Raw genomic sequence first — 23,188 nt, 5'->3', positions numbered from 1 at the left:
TGCCTTAGCCTGAGGAGAAAATGGAGTTTTACGAGATGTGCCTCCCAAAGCAGGAAACAGGAATGAACATTTACGAAACTCCAATGACATCGAAATTACATCAAAAAGTATTTTGAAACCCGAAAGAAAAATGATCTATCTTTCATATGTTTTCCATAAACCTTCATTTTCTCGTGCTACCAAAAAAAAAAAAAAGCTAGTCTTTAACAATTTATTTGGTACTTGTACTTGAATGATTTCCTATAAAATTGCAAAAGGGTTCCGTTAATGCTAATGTTATGAATGAGAGAGATTTCAAATTACACAGTAAAGTAAGTGGTAACATAGTATTGAATTGATATTTGAGTAGTTTAATGAGTTGAGTTGCTTTTGAGTTTAACGTTCTGTTCAGCAGCGAGGATATATGAGATGTGGACCTACTGGTTAATGTGGAATGAGCTCCCACCGGGAATCCAACCTAGGTCTCCAACACCAAAGTGCGTACGCTAACTATATATAAAGTTTTTAATATTCTCGAATAAAGATGGAGCCATTTACACTTATTGCAGAGATAGCAAAACTGAAACTGTATTGATAATTTTTACAATACGTTTCGATATTCTTGTAATACCTTAGGATTTAGAATAACTGGAGCAACCATATACCCTAGCATCACAGACATCTCCAGCAAGGGATGTCCAACGTTTACCTCTACGTTGTAATTGACTGATTTGCCGTGTACTTGCCAACTTAACTTCTACGAAAGACGAAGTCGAAGCTGTTGGATAAAATACGGCAAATTGTTCGGTCGCCAACGTTTTTTCTTTTTTAGTTTAACGTCCCATGATTATGCAGCGAGGCTAAGAGATTCGGTAATGATGAGATGGGTGATATTGGTGGAATGACAAAACAGGAAGAAATCGGAAGAACCCGCGAGAGAACCCATCCACACAGTGTTTGTCCAACACAAAGCCCAATTGGCGGGTACGGGGATCGAGCCAGGGAACGCACGCGCGAGATGTGAGCGCTCTACCACTGAGCCACCGTGGGTCTACAACCTGCGGATCAAAGGATCCAATATATTTCATTCAAAAATTTTCTTGTAGACTTTATATCTGAAGAACTACGTATAATGTAGCCAAACCCAAATTATCACTTAACTCAGTATGATGTGTTTATTCCGTGAAAAATACGAAAACTTGATTTAGAGGCCGTTCAAAAAATTTGTGGCCTCTGATCCAAAAAGTAATTATTGATCAAGATCGCAATATTTTGATCCATTTTTTTTTTATCATTCCTAAAATTGTTGTTAAATTATATTTTTGGAATACCCAACCATGCAATACCCGACCATGCCTACACATAGGGTTTACCAAGTGTGCCGCTACGGTAGTAATTTTTTTTAGAACTACATATAATAACAATATCATTTTAAAGTATGGTTAGTTAAACATTTTGACTTTACACAAAAGAAAATAGAAAGGCATAGCGCTTTTTGTCAAGTAGCATGAAGAGTGTCTCCTATTTCGAAAATGACTCTCAACGAGAATAGTAGTAAATTCATTCACATGTGCTTACGAAACTTAGAAGGAATCTACGGATTAGATGTTTAAAAGTTTATTATATACTTCCCTAAAGTAGTTACTACGATTACAATGATATGCTAAAGTAATAAACTGTTGCAGAGAAAGTATTGTATTGCAGTAGCTATATTGATAAGATGAGTAGATTCGGTCTTTTCATTAACACTTCTTTTCCGAGGAGAAAAAAAAATATTTATTTTTCTCAATTTATACTAGTTTCATTATCCAAGGTAATACATACGCCTGCCTTGGCCCACATTAGAACAGTTAATAGACAAGCGCACTCAGAGACACTTGCATTTATCAGAAGTTCCCCTCCCGTCTCTCTCTCTCTCTCTCTCTCTCACACACACACACACACACAAACTCTCTGCACATACAGTACTACACTTTGAAGCCAATGATCTCTATATTTGTTTATAATATTAACGTTTGCTAATAGCTTGAAACGTTAGCGAAAAAATATTTGCGCTTTCAGGATCATTTCACTGCAATGTTAACAAATTACATAATACACAAAGTTGCCTTGTGTCAAAGCATTCTGCAAGACATACGTACAGAATGGACATAGAAGATGTCAAGGCAAACTGTGTATAGAAAGAAAATTGTTGACATAAGGTGAAAACGGATGTTGGGGGAGGGACAAAAACAGTGCCCTAAAGATAACACAAGAACGCCGTGATTCTTTTCTTAAAAATAGGAATATATACTGTACCCTCCTAAGGTAGGTTACCCGTAAGAAAAATGAACATATATTTTTAGATTTACATGCAGCTATTTCTCGTTTTCCTTCAGCTAAACGTTGCTGATTCATTAGATTATGTAAAATGGAAATACACAATATCTTTAAAGGGCAAAAAATGGTCCTTGGATAAATATTTAATGTCAACTGAGTAATTAAACCGGTCTATATAAAGCAATTCACTAAGGGTATTTGCAGTTGTCCCTACAGAATACTTCTTGAGACAAAAACGTGACTTGTCTCGAGTATTTTCTTTAAGATGCAACTCCTGGCATTATAGCTCACCAAGGGCTGTCGCGTGACAGACGGTCTTAGTTGACTAATGAGTGTGCTTGACGCATAGGTTCCTATTGCTTTTATACTTCTTTCTGGACTAGAGTCCCTTGCCTTTTAATTCAAGTAGATTTCCAGTGACATCATAATGATGTATTAATTTGGGTAAAAATGTTGTGCTCTCACAGGGAACCGAACCCAAATCACATGCAACCAAAGATATGCCCGAAATCCTTCGCCCACATGTGGATGCTATTTTGGTCTAAAGGAAATGATATAAATATAATATAAACAAATGATTGGTGGTGTAGATAATTTGGTGAAGTTAGGCCCTCCCTGTTGGTCTAGTTGTCAGCATGTGTCTTTGGTGAACGATGGCATTGGTTTGATTCCTGGTAGGAATGTATTGAATGTATTATTGTGATTCGAATTCCACCTTAAAATGTAGATCCAGTCTTATTTTGCCTCGGTGCTGAAAAGAAAAGAAAAAAACATAAAATAAACAAATTGGTGAAGTTAAAACAGCTGAAAAAGTGTCAGGTTCCCAGGGTACATGTTATTAATGCAAACTAGTTTACGTAGGGTCGAATTAAGGCATTCCAAAGGATTAAATCGAAGAAGGGGTTTATACCACAAACATTTGAACAATATAAAGTGATATATACATCCACGCTAAATATGCATGTATTAACTTATTTTCTTAGGGTGCCGGAATGTCGGTGACTGCTTAAAAGGTTGATAAATCCAGTAACTTTGGCCACGATATTTTTTTAAGAATTCAATAAACGCAGCGTAATTTTTACAATATGATTTATATATATATATATATATATATATATATATATATATATATATATATATATATATATATATATATATATATATATATATATATATATAAACATATATATATATATACATATATATATATATACATATATATATACATATATATATATATATATATATATATATATATATATATATAAACATATATATATATATATATATATATATATATATATATATATATATATATATATATATATATATATATATATGTTTATTGTCTTCAGTAGGGAATATACTCTCCAACTACAGAAGACCTCAACAAAATATTTTACAATCTTGTTATTATAATAGATTTAAAAGAAAGAAATGATGATAGAAAATACAGTATTAATAGGAATATGGATAAAGATTATGCACGTGGGACGTAAAACTTAAAGATTTTTTAAAGATTATGCAATTAATTTTCTAACAAATTATTTAAAATTGTAATATCTACAGTGGCAAAAATACATAAAATTAATACCCTTAGAAATAAATATATAAGTATACTTTATAGAAAATTATTTAATAAAAATATCGCAATAATTGACAGTAGGTTTGAAATGACATACTAAAAACTAAATACAACCATTTCTGTGATATTTTATGCTTTGTACATTCGAACTAATGATGAATTTCTGTAATATTCTACGTATATTATATAATAAAAAGTATCTTTGTCGAGTATTTGCCATTTTTGCATTAAATTTGAACAGAATAAAAAACGAACTGTTATCATATAAAAATATTTGATCATTTATTTTTATTGTAGTAGATAATTTGGTATAACAAAATTCAATTCACAAATTTTGATATGACATCCTATATGTTATAGATGAGACTTGATATTTCTGGAAATATAAGTAACGTAGAAAACGTTTCTAAATTGTTTTTATTTTATCGGAATGGGAGAAGGTAAATGTTTTCCATATTATGGATCCGTATCCCAACTTACGTTTTACTAAACTCTTAAATAAATGATTACCAATTGTGGTTAATTAGATATTAACATTTTCTCTTTGGTGAAGTGCTGTTAAATATTTATACATTTAAACAACTTTTATTTACTTTGTGTCCACAAATGTCCTGTGTATCCTCTCCTTTATGGTGCTTACCTCTGCAAAAAAAATCTATTAATTAACGAAAATAAAATGGACAAATTTTCTTCAAATATTTACATGATTCTCCTGGAATAATACACCAATAATTCTCGTATCTAGTGACTTTTTGTTGTTGGTTGTAACGTTTCAAGTCACGTGTGAGGTTGACTAACCTGAATTTACAGTTATATTCCCAGAACAATCAAACTAAAACAGCAATTTCATAACCTTCGAAGTTAGTGATGCGGTTTTTAAGTTATGTTTCTGGCTGGTTGTGTTCTTGTATGTGGTAGATGGATTGAATAATCTCAAGCAGGTAAATTGTTTCCAATACTTACATTTATTTTTGGCTTGGAGTTTGTTTATCGTCTTCTGTTTTATATACGAAAATCAGCAAGACAATTTTTTTCCGTAATAATTCTATTAATCATTTTCTAATACTAGTTGCTTATATGAATAATATATGTCTATAGCAACATATATCTATAAGTGACATAAGTCCTCTCTTTCCCAACCAATTGGTATGGCGCCCGCTTAATTTCTGTACCATTGTCCTTTTTTTTGGAGTCAGTCGTCCACCATATGTCTGTGCCCATCAGAAGCAAACAATTTTCGCCGCTAGAATTCCAAGTTAATTCTTACATTTCCTATGTCGACGCGCTCACACTCGAAATAGTAATTTAAAAGATGCAAATTATTTCAAGCGATTTCAAAAACCTGTCTTGGCAGTTGCAACTTGTCTTGCCTTAATGGATATTTGGAATTTTTGAGTAGTCCCTAAAGGCAATGTTTCCGTAAGAGGTGGTGTTATATTTGTGAGCCGAAAACTAAAAACTGTTGAATTTGTTTTAAAAATATCTTTTAATCTCGATTTGCCGAACTGACCTAACAAGAAAAAGAAGATTACTGAATAAAGGACTAAGCAATAACTTTAATATTCCAATAAATAAAGTACATACAACAATTAATATTCTGATCGTTAATTTGTTTTCTTTTGTAGTACCATTCCTCACGTACCTCTCAATAACTATCGACAAAAACTTGTTTCATTGAGGACTGACATAACGATGGAAGGACACCACATAAAATCACAAAAGCTGGTTCACAAGCAACTGCTTACAAACGTTAACAAGCGCGGTAGAAGGAAATAGATAATTATAATGTTTAGCGCTTTCGCCACTGTTCATAGGTGAGCAATTATGTGGCTGACAATAATATTTTGTTATGCAAAAGGAAGAAATAAAATCTTGACCTTGGATATCGTATTTTATCCCTTCTTACTCCCCTACTGCGTATTTCTTTCTTAAAAGACATCGCGTGACCTTCCTCACGGGATTTGACCTCTTTGCCTCATCGAAAGTATGCTCAAAATCTGTAAGCTCATCGAGCAGCGCGTTTAGTACTTGTTCCATCTTCTGTTCTGCAGGATGTTGAGTTTCACCATTTTGTATCTGTTTGGAATTTTAACAGGTAAGTAAGCACATTGCCCTCATTTTTCTCTCACATACATTATACGTATATGAAAGCATGCAAGTTTCCAGCTTCTCTGCATTAGCTCTCTTCTTGTGTGAAGTTTAAGGTTTCTTTTGGAGGATATCAGTTCTTTGAGGTAGGGTAGTTTAATAGTCACAGCTTTTTTTCTTTTCTTTTTTTTTTTTTTTAAGTTTATGAATGAATAACAACTTTCTGTCAGAATCAGGAAATTACATCTGGAAATATTAGTGTTCTATTTTTATTTGAGTTTAACTTCTCGGATCAGTTCCGAGACTATGCGAGATTTGGAAGAAATCTCTCGTGGCTAAATGGTTGGCCTGTGTGATCGAGTGGGCTAAGAGTGTTAGATTAACGATCGTGAGCTTAAACTCTCATTAAGAGTTTGAGGCCCTTAGAAGAGCAAAAATGTTTGTAATTGTCTTTGAAGATTTTATGTTCGTGTGTCAATCGTATTGGGCTAAATAGAAAATAGAATGAAATTCATTAGAAAACCATAGAAACAAATGCATCGGTTGCGGTGCATTAAAAAGATCAGTATTCCAGCGGAAGCTAAACGTGATTCGGACAAGTTGAGTGATTCCACGTTCAATTGTAGATCCAGGTCTCATGTAGACCAGGTGGTGAAAGGGACATTAAGCTCAAGACAACAAAAATACCATTTGGACATACTAAAGTTCAATGTGGGATTTCAGTCACAAGTACTAAGACCGGCAATCGAACTCGACTTCCCTGCACCAAGACAAGAATAAGTGTGTTCTAACCTCTGTTTTGATAACATTCGTTACATTGACTAGTCATCATTTAACAATTGGGGCGTTCAGAACACAAAGGAATTAAGTGCAGCTATCAAAGTTTTAAGAAAAAGAGACATAAAATTTGTGCGGCACGCTTAAGTACTTGGAGAAATTAACATTGGTTTTCTTCATTACATTACAATATCTGGACACGAGTCTTTCAAGCTCCGGAAGAAGTTTCAGATAGAGATCTTAAAGATGAAATATGTCCAAAATGACGAAGAGTGAACTGATTCCCTTGTGCAGTGAAAGCGTCAATTCATTCGTTAAGTTATTACATTTATGTGTGAATGATTCCCATTTAGGAGAGGTGCTGACAGGCGGGTTTTAAAGTGCAGATTGCGCCGATGAGATTATTTGAGGGTGGTGACATAATTTTTCATTAAAATGCAATAATCAAACTGGAGAATAGTAAATTTGCGTGGGGAGAAAGATACATTTAGGAGGCAAAATGGGTAAAGCTTGGAGGAGGAAGGTAAATTTGGGGGTTTGCATTCAAGCACTTAAGGAGGGGATGGGCACCCCTTCTATTTAGTTAGTAATAACAAACGTAAGCAAGCATAGATAAGTGGTGCCGATGGGTGTAGCCGAGCGGTCAGACAGTGGGCTAAATATCGTGAAGTGAAATCGCTGTGAGTTCAAGTTCAACTTGAATCATGGATATTCTTAATTGTTCTCGAAGTATGTTTGTTCGTGATCCCGCCGTAATAGTTCAAATGATTGACTGAGATTTAATGGAAGACGTCAGGATCGAGGCTATTTGTCTCCGTTACGATCGACACTACTGCCGTATATAAAAAAAAAAAAAAATATCAAAATATAACAAAAATACTGCTGCAAAAGAGAAGTAAAAATATGGAACAAGAGATAAAATAATAAATATATGAAAATAACAAATATATAACAATAAAAATAAGTACTAATAATAGTAACAATAAATAAAATATGTAACTATAACAATAGTAAAAAAAAAATAAAGCATCAGACATCAACCTTTCTACGTGGGCCAACTACCGTCCACTCAGTCTCCATCAGGTTGTCTTCTACCATATCAGATTTCAAACAAACTGCAGGTGGCTTACGAACAGGTGGAAATTTTGTTCTTTTCGGGGACGGAACCGTATCATTGAGCCGGTGAGCGATATAAGGTGAGCGCCGAAGACCACCACTAACAGAAACACTGAGTTTTGGAGGTTCGCTAGTCGATGCGACTGGAGTCTGAATTCATGAACTTTTGTCAGGAACAAGATAAGTTTGGGTGGAAATATCAGACGTTTGGATTGCCTCAGATTTACAAGAAGTAACTGCAACTGTAACAAAGGGCACAGAAAGCGAAAAAGGGACGCTTTCTTTTAAACGACACTTAGGCCTAGCATCGGTAGCAGAGGTCTTCTCAATAACCATTAGCCCTCGGATACGTTTCTCATGTTGCAATGCTGGACAGTCTCGAAACCAAGCAGAATGTTCGCTTTTTCAGTGACACAAAAGGGCTTGGTCGCTATACAGTGCTCCGCACCATGATTATCCTGGGCATAATTCGCATAAAGAGCAGCACTCACATTCTATGGCGTACTGGTGTGCCCGAAGTGTTGGACATTTGAGACAGCACAGAGAACTGGGAATATAAGGACGGACCTCAAGTCGGTAAAAAACCAGCCTTCACATAGTCCGGAAGTGCAGGCAAACTGAAACTAAGAATCGGTAACTGAGGAGCAACGAGTTCACCTGACTTCTTAATTTTGAGGCGAACAAAATGTTGGTCAGCTAATTCCGATTTAATCTCCTCCTCAATGGTATTTAGGAGGTCCCAACATGATATCACACCGTGAGAGACGTTCGGCAGACGATGAGGTTCTACCGACACGTTTACTGGTCCAATGGAGGTTAATTTGTGTACCTTCGTTGTTTGCTTCTCGTCGACCGTTTCCACTAATAAAGTGTCATTCCGTAATTTCTTGATATCTTTAACCTGTTCGGCGTTATAAGGAGCATGTCGAACAAGAAAGATAGACCCCACAAGCCCACAAAAGAACAAAAGGTGTTTTTTAAAAATCTTTTTAAGCTTTTATTATTTCTTTTTACTTTTCTGTTTTAATTTTGATTTTTTATATATTTTCAAACAATTCGGACAATAAACAACATAAAATTGGGCACACAACAGCAGGTCGGGCGCACACTCTCAGCTCCATATCCGCCACGACAAAGATGGTCTGCTACATGGAGGTGAAAAGTTCAAATGAAAACAAGCAAGATAGCTAAATTAGATAATAAGGTGAACAGGAAATCTGAATGAGTACCCTCTGTGTTTCTGCTTCGTAATTAGACGGTTTAGTGTTCAAATTCCGAGTGTTCTTTTGCAAGGGTTTCGTCAGCCTTACCATTTGAATTGGAGATAATGCTTTTCATATGTAGATTCTGGAGAACTTTTTTCTAGATTTCCAGTGTTGTTTGATAATTTCAATGGTAGCATAGGGGGATTTCTCCCGAAACTGCGATTTCCCCAGTAGTTTTTCAACACAATTTTAACCCCCTGTGTATTGAAATCAGCCCCGTAGTCAGTGACGACGTAATAGGGAATAAAGAGGTCGGCGTCCTTTGGTGGCTACGTCTGCCCCGATATATATATATATATATATATATATATATATATATATATATATATATATATATATATATATATATAAGTAATATAAAATTATTATTTTCGGTATACAAAAGAATAGCTTCCCCTCCCCCAAAGAAACTTTCTCTGTCCCTCAATTTGCCCACCAAGAAATTTTACCTTGTGTCATCACCGCCCGGAATAAATAGTCTGAAATCATCACTGAATATGACCTTTCGGCTATATCTTGAACTTTGTCATTAAATAAATGAAACTATTGCTTCTCTTAAGAAAACATGAAACCGTACTTAACTTTAGCGCCTGTTAATGAAACCGGAAATAGATATCTTGTGTTTAATCTAAATGGTCCAGTAGTCATGTAGTTTAACAGTTTTCTTTGTACTCGTGTCCGGCATTTTTCAACTCTGTATTGAAGTTAGAATCTAAACTACAGAATATAAACATCTTAGAATCTAAACCATATATATTTATTTTATATAGCTATTTATTTATTTATTTATTTATTTGTATTCTCAACAGAGTATAAAACTCCAGTTATAGAAGGTGTTTTTTATTAGTGTTTTTTATGTTCAGCTAGGCAGTAATAATAAAGATGATAAATGAGTTTAAATACATAGTAGCAGGACAGGACAGGAGTTCGAGGTAACATGGCGTCGATGTAGGAACAGACCAGCAAGCGGAGGGTGGCTAGGGGGGTCTGACCCCCCTAAACTTTTCGTGGCCCCTCCAGACCTCAATACAAAATTCTATTATTAATACAAAAAACACAATTTAGATATTTGTAAGAGAATATTTGATGACTTGGCCTTCCCTAACATATTCATGCCCCCCCCAAACCTTTGTGGCTGGTTGCGGGCCTGTGTAGGAACAGCCATCTCGAACTCCAGTTTAATTCATTTTTTTTATACGAAAGTTCGTTTTTAGTTGTTTTGTAGTGAGATACAAATTATTCCCGAGGGTGGACATTTCTGATGCTAATAATATTAATATTTACAATGTTCATAGTTGAATAACAACACTGGCGATTTTGGGCAATATGTCTGCGCCATTTTGGTTTACAAACTATAGTTTATATCAATTTGCTTAATACAATTTTCTACCGTTTAACAATTTATAGTGTAATAGCTGACATGGCTCATAGCTGCGGCATCTAATACAGTATATTCAACCACAATAGTGGTTCTAGAACAAAGAACAGAACAGGACAATTAAAATGGAATAAGTGTTACAAAACCATAAATTATAGGACTTCTAAAACTTGGTTCCTGAAATGGCATTCTTTGTTAGTAAATATATCAAAACAAACATTCTCTTATTGCATTGTAAGCAGCACTAACTCTCCAAGTAGGTGACATATACAGTATATTTGTCCTTGGTTTCCGATAAAATAATATGTTATTGTTTTTTGCATACGCTATGAGGGGCTTGAATGAATAGATTTTGTAACAGCGCTGGACATTCGATTTTATTATACAGGAGTCTAAAGAATAAAATTAAGTCAGTCATTGTTCTTTGTTGTAACGTCCTGAATTTAAAATTATCAATAAGATTGGTGCTCAAATTGGGGATACAGGCCGTTTTTTTTTTTTGTAGGTAAAATATCTTAAGAATTTATTTTGTAATTGCTCAACTTTCTGGCATTCAATTTTCACGTATGGATTCCAGATAACTGACGCTTATTCTAATTTAGCCCTAACATACGAAAATAAACTGTCTTTAATGCCATAGGAATAATTTCTAAGTCCATTACGAATCCGAGGTTCGTGTAGGTTTCATTAGTTATTGTATCTACATGCAGAGGCGTCCGTAGAAAATTTCGCAAAGATTAACTTGCTATTATATGATTTTTGTCTTGTTGGAATTCAGATTGCACAAACTCCAAGCCCTATAAAGATTAATATGTTGCATACATTCCAGGAGATTATTATTATATTATTATTATTATTATTATTATTATTATTATTATTATTATTATTATTATTATTATTATTATTATTATTATTATTATTATTATTATTATTATTATGAGAAATATAAAATCGAAGAAATTGTGGTCTGGGGATTGAAAAAGATATTTAACTATTTAATGTGCTACCGTATTTTCGAAAAAGAAGTCACGGCCTTCTTTCAGGGGCGTCGTTTAGGAGGCAGAGGGCAATTTTCCCTCCCCGAGTTTGAGAAACAATATACTTTACTCAACTGTCTACTAATATACTAGTAAACCCGTGAAAATCTTATGTCGGGGGGGGGCTTCCCCTCCAACAAGCCAAATCTGAAATGATCTAAAATGACACCCCTGCTTCCTTTTAGTAGCATTTTCTCTTTGGTATTACTACAAAACATGAAAATATTATTTATTTTGATGATACTATTATTATTGTGAAAATACGAAAGACAACAAATACGAAATGAAATTAGATGACAAAATGGATTACATAAAATTAATCTATATACATTGTGCACCAAAATTGTACAGACTACTTCAAAATTTTTGTAGCACAACCTTTCCCCGAGTCCTCTTTTAAAATATTTCTTTCTTTCTCTTGTTTTTTAACAAGTCAATATGACATATGCACTTCGAGTCAAATGGAAATACGTTTTATTCATATAAGAGCAACATGAACTTTTATCAATGCTGAACAGGTAATTTAAAAGAAAAAAGTATATATATTACTTACCAATAGCAGGAGAGATCACATTCAGGATTATCACAATAATGATCACTATCAGTCTGCCAACGTCCTCATATTTCTGATATCTAAAACAATTTCAGATTTCACTCACACAACTAAATTGTTTACTAAGTTTGATTTGAAGTACAAATTTCTATCCTTTAGTATTCATTATACGAATAATGAAGTACTACTAATGCAGAAATTTTGCATATCTGGGAAGTTTGTTTGATAATGGTTCATTTCAAAGTCACATGGTTAATTAAAAAATGAACACTGAATTTGCTTAATCTAAATTACTCTAATAAATATAAAAACAAAATTCACATAGCACACGAATAATAACGAATCAGTACTTTATATGCGTTACTTTTTGAACAAAAATTGTACACGTCTTGGCTCTTTTCCGAAGGCATCCAACACAGCAGATATAAATTCTGTTTTGTTCTTTTGTACAGTTTCTCGATGGAGACTCCTCATGCATAATTCTGTTAATCGTTCTTCAGACATGGTAGATCTTAACCAAGTTTTAACACGCCTCAATGTACTAAAACTTCTTTCAACGGTACAAGTTATAACAGGAAATGTAATAGAAATTTGAATTGCCTCTTTTATTGCTGAGTAAAATGTAGATTGGTCCATCAAGTTAAAAAGAGTGAGTTTTTTTTTTTAATTGGCAGAATCCAGATTTATATGTCTCCACAAATCAAACCAGCATTCTGCATGAGAAATGAAATTTTCTATCTTGTACGTTCGGCTTACTTCTTCCATCTTCTGCAAGAACTGAGACTTAGAAAGAGTTTCCATCGTGGATGGATGAAATGCAGAAAGAGAGAAACCTGGGCTATTATCCTCTGAAAATCTGTTATTTAGTGACTGTAAAAGAGAATTGATGTATGGGCCAAAAATTGCTCTGCGATAATATTCTTCTGTGCAATTACAAGGGGGATCAGCACGATGAACTTGTCGAGACGAAGTTCTTGGAACTGTTAAGTGAATATCAAGTTCTTTCGCTACACTATTGCACTTTTTGGAAAATCGCTTGAAAAGTTTCTTCTGCGTTTACTCTGTGATTTCTAAATATGCCAATCAACTCATTGATACGAGACTTTGCTGAAATTAAGTTCAATTGGATTTCTTGTAAAATTTGCGCCACTGACTCAAGATAGGAAGAATAATTACTGATAATTACCAAACAAACTATGAAACTACCTGTAGATCCTGTACAGAGAAGACGATAAGCATTGCTTCTTATATGTGAAACAGAAGAATTTATAGATTAGTCTTCTAATGCATGCATTATTTGAATGAAGTGTTCAGAAAATATTCTTATGCTATTCGTATTTAGAAGTCCTAGTATCTGAAAGGAGTGGGATGCTAGGAATAAGTTTCCTTCTCAATGGGCTTTCAAGAAAGAAAGTAATGATTTCTTTAACAGTGTCGACGGTGTGACGTATGTCGGAAACGGAACACAATTTCTCAACAACAAGATTTAGCTTATGTGAAGCGCAATAAAAAAAATGTATTTGGACATTTTTTTCCTAATAATACTCTGCACTCCATTACTACACCCTGCCATGGTACTGTAGAACAGCCATCAAAGCCTTGTCCAACAAGTTCAGATAAACCGGTCTCCTCCAAAACCTTTAGAATTGTCTTAGCAATGTGTTCGGCATTGAACTCATCTAATGGAATGAATACGATGAAGTCTTTGCGTACCTTATTTTCACTGGGGTCATAAAATCGAATTGCTATCGATAATTGTTCTATACCCACAATATCGGCTGTCTCGTCTGCCAGCACGCTGTAGTACTTGGAAGACATAATCTTAGGTTTTATGTAATTTCGGAATAAAACATTACCGGCAATTGATATAAGCTCATTCTGAATACGTACTGACACATACTTGGCGCTTTCAGCGGTAGTCTCAAAGTGATGTTTTAATAAACTATCGCCAGAATCCACTCGAAATTGGAGACGATCATAGAAATTACTGGAATTGAAATCCTTCCCTCTCAAAGATAAGTCATGTGTTGCACAAAATACAATTAACTCAATAATAGATGATAGCTTTTTCCTGTTCTCCTCTACTTGTTTCTGAGCTGCTTCATTTACTTTCTGTTCAACACGTAAAGTTTTGTTAGTCATAACGTTTGAAAAAGCTTGAACACGTTCTGTGGATGCGATGTGCCATTCAGATTTTTCGTGTGAACGAGCACAGGCAAAAAAAGTCATTGTACTTTTGGAATGGAGTTACAATAAAAGGCCCCTGAAATCCCTTTTATAGGTGGCCGAAATAAAACAAAATGCCTACATAGCCCTCCCTGTAGCTTTCTAGAGTATGAAAGCCAAGGGAACTTACTAAACCATTTGTATAGAAAAGGACACTTTCCAGTCACAGCATCTTGTTTAAAATTATACGTTAGGCTAGGCTGCTGTGAGATACTAGGAGATCATACCTGTGAGTGTCCGACAAACATGCCTGGGAATTTAAATCAATATAATTCCCAATATCTTTGGGATCATAGCTGATAACGTCACTTAAAATACTGTCAGAAAATGTGGAATCAAATTTGGGATATTTGGAGGAAAATACACTCACTTCGCTGTCATTTGATAACTCCACTTCTGCACTATCACTTAACTCCACTTTTGCACCAACACTTACTGCAGAAGAAGTATCTTTAGAAAAGGTAGTTTCTTTTAAGAATACATCAATCTTTCTTTGTTTTTTCCTTTTCCTGTCCATTGTCGGAGCAGAGAAAAAGGCTACTATTAGTTTAATTACACACACAAATTAAAATAAATTGGAAACAAATATCGACAAACGGTTTCCACACAGTTAAGAACTCAACTGATCTAGCTTGACCTCTTTTACTTGAAACATTAACTAGCTACCAATGTCTAACTGGCAACAGATGGCGTATTTTATTTGCATGTCTTCTTTATCAGCCGAAAATAATATTCCATACAAAGGAAGTTTAGTAGGCAGGTCATTTACCCAACCTTGAAATATGGATTAGCGAGTAGTCATTATTGGTGACAAGTAGCAGGTCAAGCAGCCCATACACGTAAACACATGCCTGAAGAAACAGCCCGACTTGTATGAAAAATGATAAAACCACAGGCAAGTTGATCGTGTATGGCCTCGTTCATTCATGTTAAAAGTTTTCAAAATCTTCTGAAAACATGTTTGATGTTTTTGCCGTTCTGCGTGCATGTTTACCGTGTATGGGCTCGTTCATGCAAGGTGGCTGTTTTATATTTAGGTCCGCCAATCACGACAGCGGAAGAAATCACGTGAGTCTCTCCTCCGTCGCATGCCAAGGTCGTGCAGTTGCAGAAAGAAAAAGCACGCGTTTCCTCGTCCTCCACATTTCTCAAACTACTTTCAGTATGTTGGACAGCACGTTGGTACGTGTGTGGGCAAAAAATTCTTTCAAGATGCTTGATGAAAGAAACCTTTCATACATGTTGGTAATGCAAGTGCGTGCGTCTATGGCGCGCTATAGCTTTATGGGTCTTGCTTTTGAATAAGGTAAGGGTGAGGAGAAAGGGAGGCAATAAATACCATTTCTTTCCTTGTTTCAACAAAGAAAAAAGAGCGAGCCAGCCCCACGCCAGCGAACTCATGCCCCCTCTTTATTTTTAAAGATGTTCCGTTTTACGTGCATGTTCTTGCTCTCCTGGGAAGACACAAACAACGTCTTTGTTCGATTATAGAGGAAACCGCCCGCATAATTCAAATATTTATTTTCAATTTTGCACTTGACCCAACCCAAGTCACGTGTTTGTAGGGATTTCATATAAGCAACGTAGAGATTGAAACAGATATAGATAGAGAAAGAGAGAGAGAGAGCAATGCATATTTTTAACAATGAGTGTGTCTCCTCCTCTTTCTTCGAAGAAGTTTTGGTCACTTGGGTAGACGGGGTAATGCTTCCTTGATTTCCTGACCATTTGACTTGAAAGACTCACCAAGAGGTCTAGCAGGTCCAAGTAATCTGTTCTTGAGTGCCAAAAAAACAATTTCAAGATATTGTCATAATAAGCATTTTACATCTGTGCATCAGGTCGACGTATATATATATAACTAGCCCACAAGTGGAAATGCATAGATAAGATGTTTTATGCATTTAAAAAATATGAAGCTCCAGTTTTATAAACATCGTTCTTAATTAAAACAAATGCATACATTTTTTATTTGAAACAATTACTTCTTATTTTAGAGATATTAGCCTGTACTCACTAGATTCCGGGGGGTCAATGGACCCGTTCGACCCCCCTGCGGACGCCCATGTCTACATGTTGATTGAAGGTTAACCTATGATCAAATATTACTCCCAAATATTTCAGTAAGTTTGATTTATTTAAATTTGCCCCACCAATGGATATGGAATACGAATATTCGCAAGAAAATTATTTTCAAATGAACGTCACAGACGCACACTTACCTACGTTCATGTGAAATTTGTTTACTTTTCACCAATTCATTATATTGTTTAGCTCTTGTTGTAATGAATAACAATTTTCTCGTGTTTTGATTTTTGTATATATTTTGAAATTGTCTGCAACGAACAGTTTTTCTGAGTTAGTAATACAATACGGAAGATTATTGATAAAAAGTAAAAATAGAAGAGGCCTTAAGTTTGATCCCTGCGGAACTACTATAATCATGTTTATTTTTATTTATTTTTTAAAGAAAAAATTTTATAGAGAATGGATTGTTTACGGTTAGCCAATGCAAGTAAGAGGAAAATAAATTGACCATAGCAGGACTAAAGTTAAATTAAGCTAATTTATGAAGTAGAACATCAAGTTTTACTGTGTCAAAAGCCTTACTGAAATCAGTGCATATAACATCTACTTGACCATTGCTGTCCAAAGAAGAAGATATAAAGTCTGTAATAATAACTAAATTTGTAACTGTTGATCTGCTTTGTAAGAATTCATGTTGATGTACCGAGATTGCAATGTTCAAGTGATTTAGTATTCGAACATATAAGGCACTTTGAAATATCTTGGCAAACACGGGTAAAATTGCAACAGAACGAAAGTTTTCAATATTGTTTTTCCTTTCCCGATTTAGGAATTGGGTAAACTATTGAGTGCTTTCATTTTTCAGGGAAAACACTGTTTTTTATTGCAAGATTAAATATTATACTTAGAGGGTATTTAAAAACATCCATACATGCTTTAACAATATATAGAGGGATGTTGTCCATTTATCAGATTTATTAGATTTTAATTTTTGATTGCTCTTTCAATCTTTTTATTGTTATCTCCGATATAAGAAAAAAGAGTCTAGAATAGTACTATTATCAATATTGTCATCAAACTAATGACTACTATCAGCAGTCGACGACGCTAGTCCATATACAGACTGAAAATGCTGGGCAAGAGTGTTTGCAATTTCATCATTTTGCTCAGGCTATGTCCCTGGTACAACAATGATCCAGAAAAGAGATGTCGCGTTTTACTCTTGATATAGTTTCGCAATTATTTTGGGTCTTCCTGTATGTTATTTTCCGTTTCAAAAATAAATAATTTATACTGCTTTTGCTATTTCCTGTTTCACCCCTTCCGCAATTTACAAAATTCATTGGTATTGATAATGGTGTATAGACCTATTCCCCAGCCTTATCCGCTGTCTAGCGGGTAGAAGCAGCACCTTTGGTACACAGGGTCACCGATTCGATTCTCGGTTAAATTTGAACGCATTCCAGTGGTTCGAAATCTACCTTAAATTGCAGATCCACATCGGAATTCGTACAAGCTCGGTGCTGAAAGACTCTAAACTCATTTCAATCTAGCAACTAACATATACTCCCACGTGGAATACAATTCGGGTCTCTCTATCGAACGCCAAAACGCTAATCATTTAACCCAGAAATAAGCATGTAAATGCACTAATTCCCGATAAAACGCATAACTAGCTTAATAGTAAGAATTTTACTGAATCAAATCTAAAGGACGAAAAAAAAAAATATTTTGCAAGAATTGCAAAAGTTTTTCATGTTTCTGGTTGATCCTTGTCTACGTAACAGTTCATTCTCAAGTTAACTGCGTCAAGTTACGAGCGTCACATCTCCCGTGTGAGCAACCTGAGGATTTGTTTTATGCATAATCGTAGTTATATATGCAGTAGACAATATTTAAATTTTAAATACTGCGAAACTCACTCCTCAGCAACTTACAAAATTTCATCTAAATATGTTTGAGTGAGTATTGAGTAATCAATCAGTTGAGAGAAAACAATTTCATATCTTTATATTCAAATAAGACGTGCCTATACATAAGTTAGAACAAACGTAATATGTAATATATATGTGTGTCTGAATGTAAGAATCCATATCTTAATTTGTGTCAAGGCTTCACAGAAGTGAAAGAATAGGTATAAGTGGTTAATTACCGCAATTCAACGTCTGGGCGTATAAGTAAATATCTCTTTATCTTCTCAGTAACTCATTAACTACTTCAAAATGCAAATGCATTGAGGAAAGCAGAAGTATTGCTAATTTCACAAAGCAGGTTAAAACAGTGAAACATGAGTAAACGGATAGATGCTGGAATTTACGTAATGCGGAATTTTATACAGTATGTCATGTCATGTCATGTCATTCACACGGAAAATATACATGGAGTTCATGGAAGTGTTAGGAAATCTCTAGAAATAATATTGCAGATAATTGCAGATTGCGGAGAATAATGACATTTGCAACTCATATAGAGTCTGAATGACATGAAATTAACGATGTAGCTCCACTATGCGTCATATCTATTGGTGACAGACCCTGGTACCAAATTACATAGCGGAAGAGTATTTGATTCTCATTAATGTGTTCCGATGGTTGAAACATACCTCGTTGATTCCACGGGATGAAATTTTGGATGAATATCAAATGACAGTGACTGTGTGAAAGATTTCATTAAGGGATTTAACGATGCTGAATACGTACGCCAACTATGTTCTAAACCTATCGGTTTATATGGGCACATATTCTTTTTCTGCCAGCTCACGCCGTGTGGACTTTGTGGTGGACAAACACCGTGCTCGTGGGTTTTCTCGGGGTTCTCCCGTTTCCACCCACTTTCTTTATTCCTCCATTTCACTCATCTCTCATCATCACCGTCTCCTTTAGCCTAACCGACATAACCGTGGGACGTAAAACTTTCATTTCATTTTCATTCTTTTTCTTTTTTTTTTTTTTTTTTTGAAACGAACGGACACTTTAACGGATTGTATTTTACTTGTTTCTTTATCAGATCTTTTAAAATGCTTTTTACTTTGGTATATATATAGTATTTGTTAATTGAAATACCCATACTTCGCACGTGGCGAATAGATTTATGGAAACTATTTGAACCCTCCTTCACTAGGATTCATATTTTAATCAAAGTGTAATGATAGAAAGAACTCATAACATACTTAAGTTTTAGCACAAATTTTGAACTACCTTACTCCTTAGGATAAGTGCGCGTTTTTTTTAACACTTTCCTCTCGAACTCGCCTGCACAAACTTCCAACTATTATTGAATTCTTAGATAATTATCTTGTAGTTGTGTATTTAAAAGAGAAGCTTAATTGCAGTCAAATGTAATATAATACTAGAAATAAAGTTGAAAAGAAAAAAAAAGACTATACGGTACAATTCCAATAAACAGAATGAGCACAATGCCGTTAGATTTTACCCTGTATATTAGCATTTAAGTGCCGTTGTTATGATATGTTTCATCTTATAGGGAAAACTAATGCGATAAAAGTTTAAGTTAGGGAAATGGTCCCCCATGTACCAAAAATCCTCATGATCAGTGCAGTGGTCTAGGAGGAATTGGAAGCCAAACATCGTTACTTCATTTTTATGGACATAGATCAATAAAACATAATTTAAATAATATATTTTATATGCTAGGATAATAAGACATCATTTTGAAAACGCAAGGTAGCTACATTTAATTAGATCTAAAGAAGAAAATGGTAAAATCACATTATTAAAATCTCTGTTTATTTCAAAGAAAACCGAAAAATAATTCTTCCATACAAATTAATAGGTTATAAAGTAAAATATGTCATACTCAACATCAGAGAGTGCCCATCCCACTAAGAACTTGGGCGCCACTTCCCAAATTTCAGATTTTTCTCCAAATTACTATTCTGCTCACCAAATTACTTTCGACCCCCTCTCTCAAGTCTTTCGATCTCCAGTTTGATTGTATCATCTTCATTTTAAAAAGAATGAACTTTCAAATATTCCCATGGATTTAACCTGCGCCCTAAAATCTGCCTGTAGGCATCCCTGTTTAACAACGTTAAATTAAGTGGGCCGCGTTGGCTCAGTGGTAGAGCGTTCACCTCTGGTGCTTGGGATCCTGGTTCGATCCCAGCTTGCGACAAGTGAACTTTGTGGTGGACAAACACCGTTTGCGTGGATTTTTTTGGGGTTCTCCCGTTTCGTCCCACTTTCTTCATTCCACCATTTCATTCGTTTCTTATCATTACCATCTCCTTTAGCCTACCCTGCATAAGTATGGGACGTAAAACTCAAAGATTTCATTTTTTTAAACAACGTTAAATTACATGAGTATTGAATTCTCATTTAAGTAGACCAACATTTACTTATTTATTTATTAGTTTGTCAGAATGATCATTTAAAAATCCAGGCAACACTAAAAAGAAAAGAAATGAAATGAAGTTTTTCAGTTGAACGTCGCACGATTATAGGCTGTCTGTTAGGCTAAGGGAGACGATGGTAAAGCAAGTGAATGATGACGTAAGAATCGGCGGAATGAGAATGTGGGAGGAAATAGGAGTACCCGAGAATATCCATGGACATGACGTTGCCCACCGCAAGCTTACTTGACCGGGGATCAAACAAGGAATCCCACGCTCCAGAGGTAAATACAGTAAAACCTGTTAACTTGACCACCTCTCTAAGTTGGCCACATGCTTACCTTGGGCTTGTTAGTCTTAAACCTGCATCATACCATAAGATATTTATTACTTATTACTCTGTAAGTTGGCCACCTGTCTATCTTGGAAGTTGGCCACCTGAAGCAATGTTTACCCTATGATGATAATGAGAAATTTACCTGCGTATCTTGGCCACGCAAAATCCCGTTTTGTTATTTTTCTTAACTCTTTCATATTCCCATATGAGAGGCAGACGTTTTGTATTTGTGACTGGAGACAAAGAAGCTTAGATTCCCACGATTTGTTCTTAGAAAATGAAATGAAATCTTTGAGTTTTACGTCCCGCGGTTATGCCGGTTAGGCTAAAGGAGACGGTGATTATGAGAAATGAATGAAATGGTGGAATGAAGAAACTGGGAGGAAACGGGAGAACCCCGAGAAAACCGACGCACACGGTGTTTGTCCACCACAAAGTTCACTTGGCGGGAGCAGGGTTTGAACCCGAGACCCCATGCACCAGAAGTGAACGCTCTACCACCGAGCCACAGAGGCCCGATTTGTTCTTAGAGATCAATAGCCAGAACACTGCCCTGATAAAGGGATTGTGAAGGAAGATGTGAATAAGAAAAATCACGTACAGGAATTCAGTAAATGGTTGTACGTATTTGTATATCCTGTCTGTTTTGTAAAACCATTAGCTATATCATCTCCTTTCATCAGTGGGGAGCTTCATTACTTCCGGAAAATGCTCAAGGTTAAAGCTAACCATCTCAATTGTGAACTATTGAAACCTGACGGCTTATCAAAAGGTAGCGGAGGTTTTGAGTTACGAATGTCCTTAAGATTTTCTCAAACCATCTTTGGCTCCGAAGGAAACACTTGTAGCCAATTAAACATTTTTTCTAGTACTGTATATTGATATGATTACTCTATATATATTATTTAAAAGTAGCTGTGGTGCCACTAGTAATTAAAATCTTACAGTAAAGTAATACTAGAAACCCTATTCTAAATATACGCCATTGAGAGTTATTTTCTGTAAGTTGGCCACCTGACTAAGTTGGCCACTTTTCAATGAAACCAATGGTGGCCAATATAGACAGGTTTCACTGTACTCTATCACTGAGCCACCGTGGCCCCCAACACTAAAATGAAGGGCTACTTCCGCAGACTTCAGCAATGTTAGCTACTACTCGTATATAAATCTGTATCCTATAGAGGGTATTAACGTTTTCTGAACGGCTAAAATTGTCTGAACGGTTGGACTCTCTCTTAACCGTTTGTCGCCTTAATCGACCATCTTCCCAAATATAAGTAATTTTCGTTATTAGCTGGTCTCGGTGTTCCACAATAATACGTGTCTTTCTTCGGTTAGTAAATGTGTTTATAAAATAAAGTACTGCATTTCATTCAATATTGTAGGCTCAATCGTATTTTTTCAGTTTTGTGGTTTTCTTAAATCAATACACATAAATTGTAAATAAGGTGTGATTTTTGTAGCAATCTAGTGTGCTTTATCCAATAGAGTCAGGAGCGCACGCACAGAGGTCTACAGGGTCCTAACCCACCCAAAACTTCCTAACTAAACATACTTTTGTAGACTTTCTCAATGAAAGTATTTCTTGCTTAACAGGGAAATGAATGATGTAACATGAAAAATGTTATCTTACACTTCATCTGTACTCTTTCTTTCATAAAAACAATGTAGTTGTATCATTCTTTTCTGAAAATGGAGGTGGAAATATTTCACAATTACTTATCACTTGTTCCGGTGCAGAATAATAATCGTTTAATACTAAACGGCGTGACAAACATCTTGGCATTTGAAGGCGGCGCTCCAAGTTCCCTTTAAATGCAACTAGCAAATGAGAGGCCAGCGGTTTTGCCACGTTTATTTTGTACATGTCCTCGTCTATCCTCTGCCACCTGGTTGCGCTGTAGTTCGTCTGCTTAGCCATTGCTACATTCCTTAGCATTCGGCAACGTCGCGTCAGAGCTTGCCTTTTATTCATTTAGCTGAAATGCCAAGATGTTTGTCACAGGCTTTAGTGACTTGTAGTATTGGACTCCCCAGCTCAAAGCTTGGAGCTCTCCGAATAAAAGTTTCTGGGTGTGCTCCTGTATACAATACTTCGTTCAACTGTGTATTACTCAAACAGTTTGTGGTCGAAAATTTTGATTTTGGT

The 23,188-nt window shown here is 35.2% G+C and overlaps 1 protein-coding gene across 4 annotated transcripts in view; it reads left to right on the top strand.

Moving 5' to 3' along the window:
- Positions 1 to 4,708: 4,708 nt before the first annotated feature.
- Positions 4,709 to 23,188, top strand: part of LOC145686182 (lipase member H-A-like) — a 68,907-nt gene continuing 50,427 nt past the window's right edge. Inside the window, exon 1 of one of the 4 annotated variants that reach the window (XM_081759205.1) lies at positions 4,709 to 4,824. Coding sequence is in view for 2 of the 4 variants with exons in the window: in XM_081759203.1 (XP_081615329.1) it covers positions 23,024 to 23,186 (163 nt within the window). In the remaining 2 variants the exon portion in view is untranslated. Of the gene's footprint in view, positions 4,825 to 5,851; positions 5,979 to 6,080; positions 6,118 to 22,985; positions 23,187 to 23,188 lie in introns of those variants that run through there. The other 3 variants (XM_081759204.1, XM_081759206.1, XM_081759203.1) reach the window with 3 other exon arrangements.

The sequence above is a fragment of the Thermobia domestica genome, chromosome 5, assembly GCF_964235325.1.
Source record: "Thermobia domestica chromosome 5, izTheDome1.hap1.1, whole genome shotgun sequence".
Classification (NCBI taxonomy): domain Eukaryota; kingdom Metazoa; phylum Arthropoda; class Insecta; order Zygentoma; family Lepismatidae; genus Thermobia; species Thermobia domestica.
This window is presented reverse-complemented; position numbering and strand designations above follow the sequence as displayed.